This window comes from Ctenopharyngodon idella, chromosome 15, assembly GCF_019924925.1.
Source record: "Ctenopharyngodon idella isolate HZGC_01 chromosome 15, HZGC01, whole genome shotgun sequence".
Taxonomy (NCBI): Eukaryota; Metazoa; Chordata; class Actinopteri; order Cypriniformes; family Xenocyprididae; genus Ctenopharyngodon; species Ctenopharyngodon idella.
The window spans coordinates 16,053,132-16,076,490 of NC_067234.1; the positions used below are offsets into that span (position 1 = coordinate 16,053,132).

Sequence of the window (23,359 nt, forward strand, 5' to 3'; positions counted from 1 at the left end):
ATAAACTCCTAATTTACTGCTTATTAATAGTCAGTAAGGTAGTTGTTAAGTTTAGGTATTGGGTAGGATTAAGAATGTAGAATAAGGTCATGCAGAATAAGGCATTAATATGTGCTTAATAAGTACTAATAAATAGCCAATATTCTAGTAATATGCATGCTAATAAGCAACTAGTTGAAAGACCCTAAAATAAAGTGTTACCGAAATCTTTTGTAACATTATAAATGTCTTTACGGTCACTTTTTTTTATCAATTTAAAAGATTCTTGTACAATAAAAGTAAAAAAAAATCGCACTGACCACAAACTTTTGAACAGTAGTGCGTAAACAGGGCCACCAGCATAGTTTTACAATGTAAAAAAGCTGATCTTGGCAACTATCACAGATCAGACCTGCTGATTAAACAACACAGGTTGCGTAAAAAACAAACTGACCTACATTCTGTAGAACCAGAACTGTGTTCTTTTCAGGCAACAGCAGAGTTGATAACTGATTTGAATATTTAAATAGTATTAATGTTTTAATGGATTCCAGCAGGTCCAGAACACACCGTCTTCTCTGACTCTTACTGGGCTTGTCAAACATAACACATTCAGACCATGTTAAATTTAATTTGAGCACCATTCAGGCCACTGAAGCACCCCTTTCATCTTAGGTTAATAAATATTTCAGTTGCTGGAGTCATTTGAGGGAGAAACAGATGAGGGGGCAGACAAGGACAGTGCAATATCCCTCAAGGCTTTTATAAGAGGTTAATGGATCGCCTTATGCTCTTGCAGAACCTTTCTCCACTACTGAATTAAATGACTGGGATAGTTTAAGACATGTATGACTGACTCATAAAAACTTTCAGTTGTGTCCAAAGAGATCCTGAAACATAACAAAAAAGATACTGCAGCTATGAATCGCTCTATTTACCTTTCATTCAGAGGGATGTTCAAATAAACTGATCATAATCATATGTATTAAGAATATGTGTTATGTATAACCAGTTATCAAACAATACACTACACAACTGTGGCTGAACAGTTCAGGTAACCTGATCTTGGTTATTGGTTCAGTAAAAATTAGATGAAAAAAGATGAGCTCATCCTGATAGCAGCATCGACACAATATATCTGTCCTGAGAGGGTTAATTAAAACTAGTCTGCCTGCCGGCCATGAAACTAGCAGCTTGCTGTTAAACACGTGCAGGTGAACTTGCCTGTTGTCTGGGAAATACTGACAAGGCTGGCTAAGTGTTCAAGGTCCTCGGAGATAAACAATCTGTTTTGTAAAGAGCAAGTACTGTACACTAACATCTCATTTGTATTTTCCAGGCCTGGCAGATCTAAATTTCATTTCTATTGACACGAATCATACAGGGTCACATTAAGGTGAAAGCTGCCGAGCTGCATAAACAATTAGGCAGGCCTAAAAAAACGATTAGTCAGATTGTCTTATATTTTATTGATATCTTCTGAACAAGCCTTTCCCTCAGTCTAATTGGTCAACCATCTCCATAATCGTCAGACTTATTTGTCTCTGAGGAATGGAATGGCCCATTATCGTCTTCAATAGTTCAGAAATGTCACTCACCAGAGGTTCGGCCATGACAATGCGTATTTTGCGCTCAGAGATGGTGGTGAAGTTGGCGAAGAGGCTCTTGAGCACGTACTCGCCCGGCCGGCTCTCTGGGTCCACACTAATGGGCATCATGGCGGGCGGTCCCTTCTCACCCTGTGAGCAGCAAACCGGGGGGACGGGAGGCTTGCTGTACCCTGGTGAAGCTTTGGATAAAAAAAAAATATATATATATATATATATATTATCAATATTAAAAAAAACATAAAATGAAAAATACTAAATAACATAAAAATACTATGAATCTATTTTTATTATTAATAATAAATGTTATTAATCTGAAAGGCAAGCAAATGGATAAGGACTGTAAGAAGATTGTATTTGTCTTTTTCAGAAACCCAAAAACTGAACATCTGCATTATTTCAGAATAAATTACATGGATTTTCTAATGTTCCAGAAACTATTTGAATGAATAGTAAGCATTGTTTTCCAGACAATGACAGTTTCCTAATCCAGGCAGTGAAATCCACTTCAGAATTTCCCAAATCTTCCCATTCTGTAGCTTGCCAGAGACTGCAACCTGTGTACACAAAGTAACGCCCATCTTTCCTCAACAACACCAACTAAAGTAACACCCTAGAAGCAGAAGGGCAACTTTATATCATTATTCTTTCACAGAGCTCACAAACACACAGAGAAGCTACTGGACTAACTGTACTGTAAGTAAGAGTGGTCGAGTTGCAGAGGGGGCATGTGACAGTCACAGCGGTGTTAATTTTGACAACAAATTTTGATCTAGTTTTAGACACTTATCATATGTTGACGAAAACAGACTTCGTTCCACATGGCTTAAACTGGGTTTTGCTTTCCCTTAAATAGAACAAAAAGATAGCCCACGGCATTTCAGCTCCAAAAACATACAACAACAAAAGCAACAAACATACAAGAAAGTTCATTTCTACTTTTTTCAATCTAAAGTGTAATATATTTGTCATGAAACTCTATATGGCACGTGCTGATAGATCCTTGACCCAATCTGCTTGCAATCACATCATTCTCTATAGGGCACAGCTGTTGGTTCCCACTGTATCAGTAGCCAATGTTGCTGCTCAACATTCAAATACTTGCATTCAATACTTGCATATCATATACTGTAGTGTTGTCAAAAGTACCGGTACTTCGGTACCAAGTCGGTACTGAAATTTTGGAAATGTGACCATACCAGCATTTCTGTAGTACCGAGAATCCGGGTGTATTCGGTACTCACTGATAGGACTGTGCCAGTATTTACTTGAATATGACACGAGTGAAGCACAAAGCTTTGTTTACAAAAGAAATAATAGGTTAGCAATTAAATGTGACATCGCAGCCATGGAAACATTTTGGTTCATGCCGAATGAGAGAGGTACGTGAGTCCATACATTTAAGCTTTGTATTCTGTTTTGCGAATCACAATCTGGTCACCCGATTATCAGAGAATTTAACAATATTCCATTAGTTATTCCACTCAACATGGAATCTCTGTTTCTTTTCCCAAATCTTCACTCACACAGGGGATTATAACGTTTCTTCCTTTCGTTCGCTTTTAGGCCTATTATATTCACATTCTTTACTGTGGTAAAGTAGAAAAAACACCGTAGGACAGAAACCTTTTTGCTTGCACGTCAGTTTCTATTTAACACAGTTTGTGCTTGTTATTAGACTTTATAAGGTGTGTCAAGTTTATTTGTATAGCGTGTTTCACAACGCTGGTAATTTTTACTTTAGCTTTCCCTGGCAGCGCTAAATCAAATATAGCCTGAATGTGTGAAGATAAAACTCTCTCTTCAGACCATTTACAACAAGTGTCAGTTCCTTGTAACATCAGGAGATAACATGAAGATATTATAAAAGAGATGCTCTCATCCATCTCAAAGAGCAGAGCGGTAGGCTATATGACGCATCTTTGTGTAGAAATAAAAAACGAATGTTTTTTTTTTTTAAATAATATTTAACTTTCTTATTATTTAGGTTACCATTATTTCATAGTTTTACAGGCTGTAGTGTGTCGTTTCTTTGAAAGAATAGCTAAAATAAACACGCACGTCTGTTACAAAATGGATGTTTGAGCATTTATTTAATTTTTTTTGTATTTCAAGATTTATTACATTGAGGTATATATATACACACACGCTCCAAATATTTATATGTATGATTACCATATTTAATATGTTTTTAAAATAGGCTATATAAAATAGTAAAATAGTTCCAACAGATTTTGCTGTGGTACCGAAATTGGTACCGAGAACCGTAAAATTTTTATGGTATTGGTACCGACTACTGGAATTTTGGTACCGTGACAACACTAATATACTGTTTACTGCAGTTTGCAGCATGCTTTCAGAAACCCTCCACCTTCCCCAGCTCCACCTGTATAGACAACCCAATCTCACGACAATTCCCAAAAATCCCAAAATTCGTACATATTTTACAAGGTGGTTAATTCGTACAAATTTGTACGACCTCACTCCCGACCTAAATCGTACATATTTTACAAGTTGCCCAATTTGTATGAATTCGTACAAATGACCTACCCATCACTGGGATCTAAACAAATCTAAACGAGTGAGGTCGTACGAATTAATACTAATTAGCCACCTTGTAAAATATGTATGAATTGATCGTGAGATAGTGTTTGTATAGATCTGATACAGGGTGATTCATGCATGCTTGTACAGCAGCAGCACGTCTTACTTGCTCACAGCTGCATGTTGTGTGTGTATTAGCAGTGGCAAGTTCCATATTTGCTCTGCAGCAGCAGCAACTACAATCAACAGCAGCAATAAGCGCAGCAGCGTATTCCACCAAGACCAAACACATTAACATTAGCTAAGTTTCCAACCACCTGTTTTTATGCGCATTTTGGGATATCGCATCAAAAACTGGTGGATGGAAATGGCAAGATGCACATAAATTCTAAAAATGTGCATAAAAACTTGTGCGCTCGTTTGAGTCAGATAATTTTTTTATCTGATAAGAAAACGTGCATAAACTACGATGGAATCACATTTACCAAATAAGTTCCTTGATGCGCATCAAAAATATTATGTGACTTTGTGCGATGGGACGGCATAACTGGACTAACCAGCGGAACGATCTCCTTGCACAGCATCTGAAATGCTGCTTTGGTTGTTCTGAAATGCCTGAGGAAAGTCAAAGTGGTTCACAATCAGTATAATTCCCTCCCTGAACTGTATTACACGACTATGTTCCCAAACAGCAGCATCTGCCTCTGAAAGCAAGATAACGTGTTTATTGTGTTTCATCCACACGCTCTGATATGCAAATAAATTATTATATACAGGGGCTTCTCCTACTTTTCTGTGATATTTAGTGCCAGTTTATCACGAAGTAATGTTTTTGTTCTCTTGGAAACTATGCTTTATTCACAAATGTTTTATGCGATATTCCAATTTTGTGTTAAATTTGCAACTTTGGATGGAAACATAGCTATTGCCACGCCATGCCAAACTCTCAGAGAGTTGTCATGACAGAACTGTATTAATTTATAAATAATACCTTAAATAATAAAACTAGTTTTTTATAATTGTATTATTATTTCTTTAAATGAATTGCATTCTACCTAACTGCATAATCATTCAATAACATACAATGCATCTAAAAAGGTTGCCAACAAACATTTATTGTTGATGAATTTTCTTTAATTCATCAAACCATCTTACCTCAATTTTTCTTCATAATTTTTATTCAGCAAAATGAACAGTCACTGCGACAGGAGTCTCTTTTATTTTGCTATAATATTATCTAATCACCAATAAAATCTCATGGACAAGTCTGAAGCTTGCTTTACACTCATTCATTAGTCTCCATTTACTAGTTTCATCGTCACTCACTGACAGATTCTCACTTCTATCGCTCTCTTTCTCTTTTGTAGCACCTACCCAGGCCCTTGATGAAGTTCACCATGCTGGTTTTATTCCAGCACATGACTGAGCTATCCATAGTGGGGGAGAAGTATATTTGATCCAGTTTTCCAAACCTCACACGTCCTTATCAATAATTCCAATGATGGCGGGACCTTCTCCTGTTCACCACCTGCCCCATACTGTAACGGTCCCACCGTGAGCTGAAGCAAAAGTCAGAAAATTGGGTGATAACAAATCCACATGTGTGCTCACTTCTTCTGAAGGCTCTCTATTGCAGTGTAAACGTCCACTGCCTCTCGAGACTGAAGGTCAGGCTGGAATTTTTAGCTGAGGTCTGGGCAAGTGTGCAGGACTGACATGTTACAGTGGCATAGTTGCAGGGCTATATTTATCCCTGAGTACACACTATACGTCCTGATCTCCCCTCCACCACTAACCAACAGTGTAAACATCATTTGATTGGGCACAGACTCATTCACTCACTCTCACTCCCTTGCTTGCTCATACGTAAAAACACAGACGGCGTAAAGTAAGATAACCTATCTAGCTTCTGAATTCCACGGACCGACTCCATTACACAATCTTTCATTTAGGAAAACAGCCATGAGCAAATGGGATGCCAACTAGGCTTGCAAAATTCAATAAAAATATTGTAAACAAAATGCATAAGCAGAACTCATGCATTAAAGTAATGTCAGTAAATAAAGATAAAAAATGAACTACAATTCCATGAAGCATTATGTTTGACGTAATCAAATAAAATATAAAGGCATTACTTTTTAGTCATATATTTTAAATTTATTATAATATATCTACAAACAAATATATGCATAACATTTATACTACTGTTCAAAAGTTTGGGGTTGGTGAGATCTGCATTTATTTTGTTAAAAATACAGTAAAAACAGTAATATTGTGAGAATACCCTACCAACCACCTAGCAACTCCCTAGTACACAGCAAAATCCCCAGAGTTAAATCAACTCTGCTCAGAGTACATATGGTCCCTCTCTACATAGAGTTAAAATAACACTGAAGCAGAGTTAAAGTTAATGAGATAATATGCTGTTTGTGGAGTTGTATATTCAGATTTTGGGAGATTTAATGTATTTTATCTTCAGTTGATTTCATCTAAGGCTGTGGCTGGAAGTCATTTGTAGTTATTGTGTTTCTCTTCAGTGATTCTGCTTGTTAACAGCAGGTGTTCATCACTAATACTCAATCATAACTTAATCACTTAATTGTCTTATTAACTTTAACTCTGCTTCAGTGTTACTTTAACACTATATAGAGAGGGACCATATGTAATCTGAGCAGAGTTGATTTAACTCTGGGGATTTTGCTGTGTAAGTACCCGATAACACCCGATAGCAACAGACAGCAACACTCTGACAACATGGCGGTTGTCAGTGGATTTTGCATTTTCTTCAGAAAACTATTTTTCGACAGAAGTAGTAAACAGGTCAGTCTGTGCTCCAGTGCCAGTCTAGATGATTACAGAAGCCTGATGCATTACATGTGACTCTGCAAACAAGAGATAGGCTCAGACAGAGCATTACATCAGCGCTCTGCAGAGGAGCCTCTGAGCATTGAGCTGCTCCCAACAGGGACAATACAAGACATAATACAACGCCTCTCTATACACACACACACACATTGACATGGGACACATACATAAACACAAATACAGACATATTTAATATTTTTTTTCTTTCTAAAACAAATCCTCCCAACATTTGTTCTTGCTCAGGGAGTGGACAACAAGCACGGAAAAAACAGACATCTAACAAAATCCCCCTCTGATGTAAATAATGTGAGCTTTTTACATCCATAGACCCCAACTGTGTACAAAAGGCCCCTGGGGACAACTGACATAACTGTAATTGGAACCTATAAAACCTCATCCATTTTCAGATGGTTATCAGGCTGTTAGCATGCAAAGCCCACTCATATCCCACTGGTTACTTTCATCAACGAACAGAGAAAAGTTCTCAGCGAGAAGTGCAGCTGAAACTCATTCACAAACTCTATCGATATTTTCCCACCAAAATCCAGGGGCATCCTGACACTTGGTGCCCTAAACAAGATACTGAAAACATGAGCAATGACAAAAAAGTACTTTTTAAACATGCAGATAACACTTTACAATAAGGTTTCATATGCTAAAGGGTTAGTTCACCCAAAAATGAAAATAATGTCATAAATTACTCACCCTCATGTCGTTCCACACCTGTAAGACCTTCGTTAATCTTCGGTACAAAAATTAAGATATTTTTGATGAAATCCGATGGCTCAGTGAGGCCTGCATTCAAAGCAACAATAGCATTCAACAATATAGTGATGGGCCGATTTCAAAACACTGCTTCAGAGCTTTACAAATCGAATCCGAACTGATTCACTGATTCAATTCACAAAGCTCCGAAGCAGTGTTTTGAAATTGGCCCATCACTATATTGTTGAAAAGTCGTTATTTTGTTATTTTTGAGCACAAAAATATTCTCATCGCTTTATAATATTAAGGTAGAACTACTGAACTCGCATGAACTGTTTTGCAAATATGTTTTTAGTACCTTTATGGATCTTGAGAGAGGAAATGTCATTGCTTTGAATGCAGGCCTCACTGAGCCATCGGATTTCATCAAAAATATCTTAAATTTTGTTCTGAAGATGAACGAAGGTCTTACAGGTGTGGAATGACACGAGGGTGAGTAATTAATGACAGAATTTTCATTTTTGGGTGAACTAACTCTTTAACTACATTAGTTAACATGAAATAACAATGAACAATACTTCTACAGCATTTATTAACCTTAGCTAATGATAATCTCAACATTTACTAATACATTTTTAAGATTAAAACTTGATTCTGTTATTATTACTTAATGCACTGTGAACAGAACATGAATTTGAGCATTTTTATTAACATTAACAAAGGTTAATAATGTTGTAAAAAGATATTGCTCATTGTTAGTTCATGTTAGTTAACTAATGTTAACAAATTAGACCTTTTTGTAAAGTGTTAACAGACTAAAACCCTTTAAAGAATAGAAAGCAAAAAATGACATCCAGAGGTCACATCAGACGCCCATGGGCATCCACACCTAAAGTATATTATAACCCGGAGTAACAGGATCAGGTTGTGTAACTGCCCGAACACACTGTACCATTTGAGGAGAGTTGCATATCCCTGTGTCACATAGATAGGTCAGGATTACAAGCAGTAAAACTGAAAGATGAGATACGTTCGCAGATATTTGAGACGTGTTGATTATGACAGCTAAATAACAAGGACAGTTTTCCTGGATTTAGCCTATTAGGCCTAAGGACACTCGCAGCTCTAAACCCCTGAGCCAGTGCTAAAAATATATTTGGTACTCTGTGCAAAGCACATTTGATTTAGTGATAAGAACGTTTCACCCATTTACTCTGAGGCAGAGAGAGAGAGAGAGATTATGATTTGGTCTAAAAACTATGGATTAAATTGCCAGGCTGAAATATTTTTAAAAAATGATTATTTTTTATTAATGTTTGATATCACTCAGGCTTTAAAGTAAGATATTTTCGTAATTCGCTTCTAAATTACAAAAAAAAAAAAAATCTGTAAAAACAACATATAAAACTACTCGTAATGTACAAGGAAAATATAACTTAATATATATATATATATAATAAAGTATATTTAATTTTATTAACTTAAACTATGTTTTTTGGTTTGGAACTTTTTTTATTTATTTATTAAGTAAAGTAAATATAGTTTCACAGAAATAAATTTTACAGAAATTAACATACAGATCTTTTTTAAACAAATACTTTTGATTGTTTACACACCAAACAGTTAGTCTAAGCTATTAAAAGTAAATCTGCACTGATTTCTAAAGGAGACCCTTCTAGGTTATCACAAAACAGCACAGAATTCTCACTGCCACTCCTGCTGCAAGCTGATTGGCTGAGGGCTGACCATCCCTCACAGCTGATTGGTCGGTTAGGCTGGTGAGAACAGGCACCTGATGTACACTGCTCTTGGTAGCATACTGTGTACCAGAGCACCAGGACAGGGATTACAAAGCAATATAGACAAAAAATGTCAGCTAAAATGGAAATTCAACCTCATGTCATACCAAACCTGTATGTCTGTCTTTCTTCTGCAGAACACACAAAAGATATTTTTGAAAAATGTCTCTGAGCTTTTGTTTATACAATAAAAGTCAATGGGGTGTTTTGGATGCCAACATTCTTCAAAATATCTTCTTTTTTGTTCCACGGAAGAAATTAATTCATACACAAAGTTTGGAATAACATGAGGGCAAATAAATGACAGATGGCATGACCTATCCCTTTAAAGTAAAACAGAGATAGCATAGCACACAATAAAATCCATATTATGCTGATCCCCAGCAGGCCAAATAAACAACAGAGGACAACAACACCAGAGCACGTGCACCAGAGCAACACATGCAAACTAAATCTGGATCCATCCCGACAGCCCTGGCTGCGATCCCGTAGCTCTGAGCGCCAAGATACTCACTGCTGCTCCAGGACTTCAGAAGGGACTTGATGCTGATCTCAAAGAAGCCTGAATCCTGCTGGCTGGCCATATCTGCAGGCGGATGAGTTGGTGAAGTCAGTCAGAGGATGCTGTGGTCCTGTACATTTCCACCAGCAGCAGGTGGAATCGACTGCTATGGGAGAGTGATGCGAAACAGAGATGCTGCCGCCAGAGACTGAGCCAGAACAGAGCGCCACAGATCCGCTAAGCTCCCCCCCACCCCTCCTCTATGAGTGTCCAACCCTCCCTCCCTCCCTCCCTCTCTCTCTCTCTCTCTCTCTCTCTCTCTCTACGCAGGTTCACTTTAAATAACCCACTGTCGGAGGCTGCAAGCAGTGCAGGGAGAGCAGGGAGAAATCCTCTTATCCCCGCGTGGTTAATTATAACCTCTGTTTGTTTGCATCCCAAGTAAGAGAGACTCTTCCGACTGTCCTCCTCGGCTTGAGTGTGTGAGACTAGCAATGAAAGGGGCATCTGGTAGGTCAGTATCCTGACGTAAAGGGAAAAAATGATAAGCCAACAATGTTTTTTTCTATTACTGTGGTTTACGTACCTGCACGTGTTAGCAGCTACCAATGCCACTGGGTAAAAAGAAAATCAAAGACAAAATCTAAAGCTGGTCTATTTTTCAGAATTATTGGAGAATTTAAACACTTAGGCCTAAATAACAATTAAAAATGTCTGAATGTCATTGCATTAGAAAATATGAAACCAAGCGCCATCTGATTGTACAAACAAATGATGATTAAGCGTCACGTCACTTTTACTTCTAACAAACTGGTCTCAGGCTGATTTTTTAAAGGAATAGTTCTCTCAAAAATGAAGGCCATCCAAGATGTATATGACTTTCTTTCTTCAGCCGAAAAGAAACCATTTCTATTCCGCTGAGGAAAGAAAGTCATATACATCTTGGATGGCCATGGGGTGAGTAAATAATCAAGAATTTTTCGTTTTTATGTCAACTATTCCGGATGCATGAAGTCAGTCAAGATCACAAAGGTGTAGTTCATGTCATTAAAGGGTTAGTTCACCCAAAAATGAAATTTCTGTCATTTATTACTCACCCTCATGTCGTTCCAAACCTGTAAGACCTTCTTTCATCTTCAGAACACAAATTAAGATATTTTTGATAAAATCCGATGGCTCAGTGAGGCCTCCATTGACAGCAAGATAATTAACAATTTCAAATGCCCAGAAAGCTACTAAAAACATATTTAAAACAGTTTATGTGACTACAGTGGTTCAACCTTAATGTTATGAAGCGACGAGAATACTTTTAAACAAAATAGTGACTTTATTTAACAATATCTAGTGATGGGCGATTTTAAAACACTGCTTCATGAAGCTTTGAAGCTTTATGAATCTTTTGTTTCGAATCAGTGGTTCAGTGCGCCAAAATCATGTGATTTCAGTAAACGAGGCTTTTCAATAACGCGGTTTGACCAGTTGGGTGCTGTAGCGCAATACTGTAATGCAGCCCTTCCGGATCCAATTCAGTAGAAGAAAACACGGTGAAGAAAACCCGTAAATTGTGGGAGTTTAACATAGCATAAAACATAACAAACATAATGTTTAGCATAACTACAAAAAACTGTCATGCAGGGCCACCAGCTCTCATTAAAACTCACTGTTCTCACGCCACGTCTATTTTACATAGCAGAGCAAAGAGGACACACAACGTGCTGACAGATGAAACAGATCAGGTTACTTTTGATATAAAACAGTCTTGGGTTTTAAATTCTGTCAATTTTACTACGGGATTCAAACAGTACATGTGGTTTTGGCGCTCTTTGGCATTACAGATCGCTGTAACACCTCAGGTCAAGCGGCACGTTAACCTATTATCTCTTCCTCTTTTCTGCTATTACAGCATGAAATAAACATGAATGAACTTCAAAAAGTATGTTGAAAGATACAGTACAGCTTTCTGAAATGAATCCATCTCTAATGTAATCACTTAATCAGAGTTTTAACCGCAGAAAGACGTCAATAAAACAGCTTATGTCACAAAATGTTACATTTACCTCAGGAAAGCCATTCAGTGACCATAAACTCGATAGTTAGAAAAAAGAAATCTAGAGAGGGGTATTTTTCAAAAAATATGCACAATATTACATATTCATATTTTTACTCTTATTAAAAAGTTATTATTACAATTCCCAGACTAAATAAAAACACAGTGCCAGTCATTGTAACAGTTGGACTACTGATGACTTCTGAGGAGAAAAGAAAACCTGAAGTAGATTGGTCTATTCAGTTGGCTCGAAATTAATTAAAAATACACTTTCAAAAGCTGAAGTGATTTTTATTTATGAAAAAGGAAATGATCTTACTGTCAATGCAGGTCTCACTGAGCCATCGGATTTCATCAAAAATATCTTAATTTGTGTTCTGAAGATGAACGAAGGTCTTACAGTGTGGAACGACATGAAAGTGAGTAATTAATGACAGAATTTTCATTTTTGGGCGATCTAACCTTTTAACTTTAAAGAAAGTAATACTTTTAATCAGCAAGGGCACACTAAATTGCTCAAAAGTGACAGTAAAAACTTCTTTTCACATGAATGCTGTTTTTTAAGCTTTATATTTATCAAAAATAACCAGCACAGCTGTTTTGAACTGTGAAAATAATAAGAAATGCTTCTTGATCGCTAAATCAGCATATTAGAATGATTTCTGATGCATCTATTATTTTCTCATTTAAATCCAACAAATGGTGTGTGTGTGTGTGTGTGTGTGTGTGTGTGTGTGTGTGTGTGTACAGAGACCAAATGGTCCCTACAAGTATAGTAAAACCTGAGATCACCTACATTGTGGGGACCAGCCAGCAGTCCCCATGGGGGAAATGAATTAATAAACATACTAAATGATGTTTTTTTGAAAATGTAAAAATGTCGAAAGGTTTCTGTGATGGGTAGGTTAGGATTAGGGTTAGTGTAAGGGGAGAGAATATACAATTGGTACAGTATAAAAACCATTAAGTCTGGAAAGTCCCCACAAGGATAGTAAAACCAGACGTGTGTGTGAAATGTTTTGCTTTTTTTTTTTGCTCTTTTGCCTTTTTTTTTGTTTTTAAACGAATGTCACTTGATTTGTTATTTTGTAATATAATGCAAAGACATTCATACAGTTTTATTTGTGGCTTAAGAGTTGAACTACCTTTTTAGGACACTGTTTATTCCAAAGCCTTGTCTACTCTTTGTGTGGCACCCATGACCTTCCTTGACTCTGAGTATTAGTTTTGGCTTGAACCTGTACTAAAGTCCCCATTCATCACAAGTGTCAGTCAAGTATGAAGAAAAGGGCTGAAAAGAGACAGCCAGTGCATTTTCACAAGCTATTTTCTTAATTTCCTTGCTGAGAAACAAAGTCCAAAGCTCACAAGAATTCAGCAAAGGTCAAACGCAGCACAAACACCAGTGCAATCAATGCAGCGGCAAACAAGATCGTGACATTTGTGACATTCCAAGTAAGCAAAAGCCTCCTTCACGAATGCACTTTGAATATGTACAATATCAGCATGGTACTAATTACTCTACCCGTCTAAAATACAAACATAAACACAACTATTTTGGATTCTGCATTGAGCTTGGGATGTTACACATTGCTGATTTGCTATCAAGCACTGCACGTCCTGAGCCTGAGTCACTCCATAATCCCATCATGCCCCTCTCTATGCCTCCCATGTCAAGAACCTGCCCTTAATTACATAATGCTCACACTCTATTTATCAGGCAGGTTTAGAGTTGCCCATTTGTGTTCTGCTGGAAAAGAGTCAATCTGAGTGGAAGCCACTGTATTTAACAACAGTGGTGTCTACTTAAATACTAATAATTCAAACAACTGTAGAGATAATAAGATACAGTGCTGTAATAGAAAGATATTAAGAGCTTAAATTGTCATGTGCTTTAATGAGTAAAAAAGCTGATGAGTCCCGTTTTAGCACAGCCTTTTTATATTTTTTATGCAAATACCCTAGACAGTCCAGACAGTAAGTCATGTCAACAGTGCCGCATCTTTTCCTGTGACTAATTCACAACTAGAATTTGCTTACAGGGAACGAGGGATTCACTGCTTCCCTGTTTTTATTTATTTTTCAAATAATGCTACAGTTGTAATAATGATGGCATTTGGCAGTTGAACAATCGTTTATTTCAAATGTAAACTCAGAAGATAGACTTATCCCAGTAACATAACTCCTACAGATCGGACACGGTAACATTATGAGATTGGAGCTGGCACAGCGAGGGGCTCTCAGATATTATTACATAATGTCCTGGCTGAGCTATCTCCCAACCTTTCAACCAGACCATTAACACCATATAGTGCAAATGGAGGGCTTGATGGGTGGAAATGTCCAAAAACTTCCTGACGTCAAAAGCTACAGGGCACGAGCCTGAAAGCATCGTATTGGAAAACGGCTAAAACAAGCACACAAGTGAATCAAGCTGTAAAATACAATAAAGTAATTGATTAGTAACTGATTGTATCTGGGATGTCTGGAATATTTGATAACCTAACCAATTTTGTCCTCACAGGCATCCATTGGAAGGTCTTTTCTTTGAGATGTTGTAAATATTTAGCCTTAAGCCTTCAATGGGGGTATGAGCAGGTTGTTCGGCAGGTTGAGTCCCATTAAGAGCCTATTAAAAGCATTTTCAAGCTCTGATGAAGTGATGGAATGTGAGGCATGTCTCTCTGATGCAGGCGTCACTGTGGATATCAGTACCAGCTCCGCACTCCTCTTTTTTCTATCTACTTTTCCTCCCTGTGCTGGTTTTCTCTCTCTTTCTCTCCACCCTCTGGCCCCTCTTTCTCCCCTTACACTCTTATATCTTATCCTCCTTGTCAGACTATTTCAAGGAAATGCACACAAAGACTAACACACAGAGCTCAAGTAACATTTTCAGTGTCTCTCCTCAGTCTATGCGGTCTCTGTGTGTCCTGTAATTTACGTCCAACTGTTTATCACATTAAACAAACATTAAACAAGCAGGACATACACTGTGGGGTCTGATAGCACTAGGGAAAATGCTTCTATTTTGCATTTTAACACAACTTTATCCATTACAAAAGATATGATCATCATAACAATTTGAGTTAAAAGTTGAATTAAAAAATTAACATGAATTTCAGAATTTAGTTGTCGCCGTTCTACTGGACTTTCGGTAACACTTCAGTATAGGGAACACATATTCACTATTAACTATGATTTTTGCCTCAATAAACTCCTAATTTACTGTTTATTAATAGTTAGTAAGGTAGTTTAGTGATTGGGTAGGATTAAGAATGTAGAATAAGGTCATGCAGAATAAGGCATTAATATGTGCTTTATTAGTATGCAAACTAATAAGCAACTAGTTAAAAGTGAGAATTGCTCCTCATACTAAAGTGTTACAGAACTTTCTATTTGTTAAAGAACCCTGAAAAAAAAAGATCACAGTTTCCACAAAAATATTAAGCAGTACAAACGTTTTCAACATTGATAATAATAATAAATGTTTCTTTAGCATCAAATCAGCATATACAGGGCTCGAAATTAACTTTTTTACTTGGTAGCAAAAATTTAGGAGCACCACGACTAAAATGTATATATATATATATATATATATATATATATATAGGGTGAATTCAGGGTGATTGGGACAGTTTTTATATAAGGCTTGACATTAAGTCTTTTCATTTACTTGCCTGGGAAAAAAAATTATTTTCGTGTTGTAAATATAATATTCTGAAGCAATATTCTCATCAGTTTTCTATCAGCTTTGACATATTTAAATCTGCATTTTTGTGATATTTACCCCAAGGGCGTTTTTATTTTTACCTTTATAAAGGGCTTTTATTTATCTTATTAAATGTATGGTTCATTTTTCATTTTAAATTCTAAATTTGATCAATAAACTCTAGAATAATAAGACACTATGGGGCTGTTACCAATTAAATTAAATCATTTACACTGAAAAATTAAAACTGAATTAAATGATGTTATGAGTTTGTTTAAAAAAATTAATATACAAATAAGAAATATTGGAAAGAATGATACTTTTAAACTAAACCGCCAGTAGGTGGCGGCAGGTGTCTTAATGAGTGAGTCATTGAGTCATTCATTCAAACGATTTGTTCAAGAATGAGGCAGTTCTTTATGAAAGGGTCATTGGCCCTGTCCCAAATGGCACCCTAAACACTCACGGCCTTCCTACGAGTCCGCACTTTTGTGACGTAACGTCACTTTGACTGTCGGGAAGAAGTTTGCCACCGAACTCGCACCAGTGCGGGCTCAGCAAAAGTGCGCATCGAGGGCGCATATCGGCCACAAAGGGGGCGCTCGCGAGCACCCTTCTGAAGCCTAAAATTGACAAATGGGACACCCTACAGTCTCGTGGACTTAACGGACACGTGCACGCGGCAGCCATTGTAAGTCCACAAGACCGAAAGTGCACAGAAGTGTGCCATTTGGGACAGGGCCATTGAATCTTTGACTCAAACGATTCGTTCAAAACGCTGAATCATTCAGAAATGAAAACAAGGCCGAGTGTTTCTGTGAGATGCGCGATGGTTCTGCTGTGATCTTTGTTTGGAACTGCTGAAATAGAACAAAAAAGTCAATACTGCGTCTAAAATGTAAGTGATTTAATTTTAACTACTTGTTTATTCAACTGTTGAATGAAATCAATGTCACATTTTCCAATCGTGATGGTGGAGACAACACTCTTCTTGGTCATGTGATGTTGCTTAACTGTATCATAGGTTATAAATATAAAAACTCCACATTTTGAATTTTTACCGCAGTATGTTAGCTGAGTTTGTGTGTGCTGCGCTCATTTGTTTCCATTTCTCCTCGAGAGGCTGCGCAACCCTGTTACCGTCAGTACATATACATTATATATTATTATTTCGATCGCCACTTACACTAAATGTAAAGTCACTCTTGCGTTTTGGTGACTCCCTGGTTTTTTTTTAAGCGTTCAAGTGTTAATGTCGAGCCCTGCTGTAACTGTTCTTTTTATAGTCTGTCTTCAGCTCTCAACATTTTGCGCGCTAGTTAGCTCCCGGTCACGTGACACCGGAGCGCAGTGAAAGGGAGATTGACGGCTATATTAACCAGCCTAAAGTCTGCTTTAAACTTAAGAACATAAAGATGAAGCGTAACTCTATATGTGACAGAACGGTGGACTGGTCACTGTATCAGCTCACAGCAGGCACATAGTAATTAGAGAACATTTTGTAGAGAAATGAAAACAGGTTGCACCTCAACGATTATTTGCACTCGCACACATGCTCCTAAATATATTTTGAGGTTGCACGCATTAAATTTAGGGAGCATATGCGACTAAAATGGACGCAATTTCGAGCCTTGATATAGACCTTATGCACCAGAGAGACAAGCGCGCCGCCATCTTTATAATATTGTCTTTGAACTTCCGTTTTGCGGTAGCTCTGTATATTTCTATGGCATCGCTGTCAAATAATAATTAGCTGGTGAAGTGGATTTACTTGTTGTAGAGTTAATGAAAGTTATCATGAGCATTGTAATGTTTAAAGCAAATGTCTTAACAAATGTCAGTAGAACGGGAAGATTTTAAAACAAGCAGTTCATTCATGAATACGTAAGATCGCTGTGGAAATACAAACCGGAAGACAAAAGACAACGAGCGCAACGCTGAAAAGGGGCGGGGCTACATAAGGTCTATTGAATGATTTCTGAAGGATCATGTGACAAAATTCAGCTTTGCCATCACAAGAATAAATTACATTTTAAAATATATCCAAATAGAAAATAGTTATTTTAAATTGTAATATTGGTTACATTTTATTTTACAGTGCCGTAGTTACATTGTAATTACCCAAATAAGTACTGATACTATTAATTAACTACATGTACTTATAGAGTTACAGTTAGGGTTTGGGTTTGGTTTAGGGGTTAGCTACTTCACTGTAAATATCAAAAGTTGAGAAAACTTAAAAGTTTAAGGCAACAAACTTCAGCAGATTTTTGAGTTTTCTCAGCTTTTTTTTTCTCAACTGTTTTCTCAACTTGTTGTATTCAGTTTAAGTTGAGAAAACAGTTGAGAAAAAAAAAAAGGTGAGAAAACTCAAAAATCTGCTGAAGTTTGTTGCCTTAAACTTTTAAGTTTTCTCAATGTTTGATATTTTACCGTGTTGTAATTATGCATCATTTACTGTTATTACTATAGTAAGTACATGTAGTAACGTGTAACTACGGAACTGACTTTTAAAATAAAGTGTTACTGTAATATTATTTCACAATATTCAGTTTTTTCTCTTAATCAAATAAATGCAGACTTCTTTCAAAAACATTTAAAGTATCTTACTGACCCAAAACATTTCAATTTTCTTTCTTTTAACTTTTTGTACATTTTGAATTCCAGATTTTCAGACCCCACTGTAAGTCAAATCATGCCAAATCATGCGAGATGATCCAGAACAACCCACAGAGCAACAGCAATATCCAGCAATTCAGCTGAGAATAAAGGTGAATTCCACAAAACACCAGGAGTTTCCACTTTGATATCCTCATGTTTCAGCACATCACTACGGCAGTTTTCACTGCACAAATTTTGTTGGCTCATGTACAAGTTTAATAACCTGAAAGCAAACAGTCTATTTTAACAAACATGACGCCAGATTCTTGAGGTAACCAATAAATATCTGTATAGACGTTGAGGCATTTCACACATGGTTGACAGAAAGACTTATGAAGTAGTCTTCTGACCACCCAAGCAAAGCAGCCTCTAAATCTTGCTCCAATCTCTTATTTAATAGCAACAAATAAACACTAATCAGCACCTACATGCCAGAATGGTGGGCCTTTTCTTGCACCGGATCTTCTTGAACTTCCCGCGAAAGTCGCCGCTCAGCATCAGGTCTTCAGGTAAGCTGGCCATGCTCACCACTTCAATCCCATCATTCTCCTGATGCACCGGCAGCTCCTTGCAGCCAAGCTCGCCGATCGACATCTCCAGCTGGCAAGCTGCCCGCTGCACGTCAGGCTTTCCACGCCGGTACCATTGAAGTTGTGATTTTCAGTTTGTTTGCTCCCCTTCTGTTGCTCTTTCTCTCGTATATTCCTTCTCACAGAAGACCGAGTCTTGATCCTGGGCTTCTTATACCAGTGTGTTCATGGGTGTGTGTGTGTGTGTGGAGAGATGCAGCCAGATATGAACCCGGTTCCGCGCTGCAAGTGTGTTTTAACCCTCTCACACTTGTCAAAGCAGTTCAGCCAGTTACAGTACAATGTATGAGAATAGGCAGGTGTAGGATTACTGTGCCGCCCAGTGACAGAATACGAAAGGAAAAGTAAGACGGGGAAAAAGAAAGAGACGCAGGAAATGCTGCAGTGGGCAGCTCTCCGTCTTTGAGTAGTTATCACAAACAAGCTGTTTCCGCCATTCTGGGTAATTTAGTCCTCATCCTGCGATAGTCTAGAGGGTGGGAATCCCCAAAGATTATGCTGATCCTTGCACGTCTCATGTTTCGGAGAGGCATCCCCAAACTCCGCTGGGATGGAGGAATCACTTGTGCCTGTTATTTGCATTTGAAAGCTCAGATGTGGATTGTCCTTATTAAGTCACTAAGAGAAAAACTCAACCCAGACTATGTAATGGGAATTGTTGCATCATGGGTGTAAACCCTCATAGACTTAATAAGAAATCCTAGTCAAAAAAAAAAAAAGAACACTCTTACCTTCTGACTAGAAATAGCACCAGAAATGGCCCACACCTACGTGAATGGATTTTTCCACTGTTACCATACATGAGGAATACAAACCCACTTTGTGTGCACTCATAGGCGTTTTCTGTTTTAAAAGTAAGTCTGTTTAGCCAGCCAGTACACTGAAGAATAGATATACTGTATGCCACAAGATAAATACAATTAGTGTTTTTCCCCTGCATGATCTGGGTTAGTCACACCCTGTAATGTTACGTAATACATTTGTACTATTCAAATTTAAAGCAAATAAAAGATCTGCTTGTGTACCTAATGGAAAACCACAATTAAATTAAGAGGAATATAACCACTAGGGGTTCAACGGTTCAGATTACTCACGGTTTCAGTACGGTTCGGTATGTGCTATGTAAAAAATTACTACTGTCAAATAAAAATAAAGAAAATAAGAACAAATAATCAAACTGCACAAATAAATACATTAAAGCAAAGATACAAATAAATAAAGCTTTTCAGTTTTTTCATGTATACAGTTTTCAGGTACAGAATTTGAATAAATAAAACATTGCATGTAATCGTCACTGTATAAATTAAATAAAGATCAATCATTATTAATTATTAAGTTACTATTCAGTCATGAGCAATGAGTGATTTCTTTGTCTTTTGTTGTTTGATTAACATTAAAAACACATTCAGACAGCAGGAATGCTATGCCGGAGGCTCTGCGCCGTAGGCTATGCGTCTGTTTTCATTTATACTTCTGCATCGTTGTCCGCGTCGACGTGCATGCGGACCACTAGTAGGCAGTGTCTGCGGTCATGTTGAGTATCAAGGCAAAAGCCGAAGAAGAAGCAGCTTGTCATGTACGTTGTCAGAGAAGCTTACAAACAGAAACGGCAGAGAAGCGGCAAATAGGCAACGACTTTTGTTGCAGTATGACTGCATGTGTCCCCTGAAACAGAGCGTTTTTCATTCCTATTTAAGTTGAAAACACTCGCTCTTCTCCGATTGCTCCGCGCCAGTTTTTTGACCTGAGGGAGGGGCTCTAGCAGACCAATCACAGCGCTTGTGGTCCGCGTAGAATTGACGTGTTGTTACATTTTTGAAGAGGTGCACGTCAGACTACGTCGTAGGCTACGCATGGTACAAACAGCCTACGCTGTAGCTACGGCGTACACTCGACGCAGAAGTATAAATCAGCCTTAAGACATAATACACGGATCAGTACACTGATACTGAACACATGCGCTCTTTCTCGAGTGTTTAAGTTCACTTAAGACATAACCTACTATGCTTGCTAGGACACTCGCCAAGACGGGCATGTTGACATAATTTTGTGTGAATTTGTCTGTTCAAGCACAAAACTTGAAAGAGACCTCAATATTTGTGCACTGTACATGCGCTTCCGCGAGTGCACAAATCTTCTCACAGCGCACGCATAAGTACTCTTTCGCCACTTGCACTCAAATGTTTAAACTAGCAAGGCTTAAATGAGTTTAGTTTAAACGCAGACCAGGTCTCACCTGCGCTCGCGCGCTATCAACACCGGGGTGATGACGGCGTAACTGACTGGTCATATAGAGCATACGGCACTCGCATTGAACAAAGTTTAGGGGAAGCCAGAATGCGTGTCCATCGACAGAAACATACATTATCCTAACTCTGTCTGTCTGTTTTATTTATTTTCTACAAACCATATTTTAGATGCGTATGCGTCGTCAGATATGAGATGAACCGCGGTGCAAGTGCGTGCCGAATCGAGTGTGCAGAACGGTAACCACACAATATCACTTAAAGGTGCTTTATGTAAGAATGACAGCTAGTGGTGGAAATGGGTACTGCAGTCCAAATTAAAAATATTGCTTGCCCCGCCCCCTCCTCCTCAGACTCCACGCTCACGCAGGTTGCCAGTTTGAAGAAATGCAACAGGAGCGAGCTCAATTGACATTGGAAGGCGAGGAGACGTACACACTGTAAGATAATTACTTGATTTATGATGAGTTGATATCGCGTTTTTAATATGCTCCCGTTCATAGAGATTTTTAGATGGATGCTGAGGCTTTTTAGGTTGGGTAGAATCTGCGATCTCTGACCCAGTTTGTTCGCTGGCTTCCATGGCTGCAATTCGCTGCATGTGTTTTCCACCAACTGGCAACCCGGGGTGGTGAAATACTATTGGTAAATTGGCAGCGTGCGGTCTTGCACAGAACAAAACAAAAACAGTAATTCCAACACGGAACGCAAATTTCAAAGTAAAATAACTGGCTGTAGCAATGGTTTTCAGAGAAACGACTATGTGGACTCAGCATGTTATATCTGTTATATCTAATATCTGCAAACATATTATGGTATTTTTATGCTTTAGTACAGTCAAAAACTTACATAGAGCACCTTTAAGTAATCCAATTACAGCTATGAAAGGACCGCTGGTGTTTTTGGTGAGAAGTAAAGCAAACTTGAGGACATAGTGAACTTCAAGGATTTTGTTTCGGGACAAATCCAAAAGGTTTTTCGGTATGCTGATTTTTTTTTAGGATATACAATTTTGCATAAAGGACAGCTATATCAAATGTTCAAATGTTTGGGTTTAGTATTTTTTTTTTTTTTTTTTATCTCTTATTTTGAATTTTAATATATTTTAGAATGTAATTTATTCCTGTGATGCAAAGCTGAATTTTCAGCATCATTACTCCAGTATTCAGTGTCACATGATCCTTCAGAAATCATTCTAATATGCTGATTTGCTGCTCAAGAAACTATAAGAATTATTATCAATGTTGAAAACAGTTGTGCTGCTTAATATTTTTGTGAAAACTTTTTTTTTTTCAGGATTCTTTGATGGACATAAAGTTCATAACAACAACATTTATTTGAAATAGAAATAGTTTATGACATTATAAATGTATTTACTGTCACTTTTGATCAATTTAATGCCTCCTTGCTTATTAAAAGCAATAAATTCTTTTAAAAAAAAAAAACATCGAACTAACCCAAACTTTTGAAAAGTGGTGTATATGCTTTGTTTAAAAGAACAAAGCAGTTTTGATTTTTTTTTTTTTTTTTTGGCAAATCTTAAATTCAAAACTAATGTTTTAATTTCAGACTTTATACAAATTAATGTCAAAGTGACTTTTAACATAAATTGTAACACAAGTTGCATTAATGCAATGTTTGTTAGAAAGGTCTCTAGAAGAAAAAAATGGGACAACTGCGCCCTCTAGAGTTAAAAGTATAAACAAGCATATGCAGGACTGCCACAACTTGCCACAAATGTGCATGTTTAAAGAATACCATTAAAATCCATAAGAAAGGATATAGACATAGCTGATAACATACGCCAACAAATGGAGTAGCCTATATCATATCAAAAACTAAAGAAGATAATGTCACGCCTGTGATAAATTCATTGATTACAGAACATGCTTTCAAAGACAGTCTCCGTTTATTGTCAAAAGCTGTTTCATAAGCTCCTGAAATGCAGAGCAGGTCTCTGTGGGCTGAGAGAAGTAGGCGAGAGTTTGGCGAAGAGAGTCAACGCCTCCAGGCGCTGGGAGAATTCAGCAAGCTGTTGCCATGGCAAGGGACATCTGAATTTGCATACGCAGAGAAGGGCCTGGTGAATAATTGATGAACGCCTA

At 37.5% G+C, this 23,359-nt stretch overlaps 1 protein-coding gene across 13 annotated transcripts in view; it reads right to left on the reverse strand.

Moving 5' to 3' along the window:
- The window catches only part of frya (furry homolog a (Drosophila)), a 91,860-nt gene that overhangs the window by 63,813 nt on the left and 4,688 nt on the right, over positions 1 to 23,359 (reverse strand). For 3 of the 13 annotated variants that reach the window (XM_051863067.1, XM_051863063.1, XM_051863061.1), the window contains exons 1-2: positions 10,014 to 10,221; positions 1,578 to 1,768 (exon numbers count right to left, since the gene is read on the reverse strand). In XM_051863067.1, the coding sequence (XP_051719027.1) occupies positions 1,578 to 1,768; positions 10,014 to 10,083 (261 nt within the window). In that variant the 5' untranslated portion in view covers positions 10,084 to 10,221. Of the gene's footprint in view, positions 1 to 1,577; positions 1,769 to 5,504; positions 5,847 to 10,013; positions 10,222 to 18,846; positions 19,323 to 23,359 lie in introns of those variants that run through there. The other 10 variants (XM_051863056.1, XM_051863057.1, XM_051863055.1 and 7 more) reach the window with 9 other exon arrangements.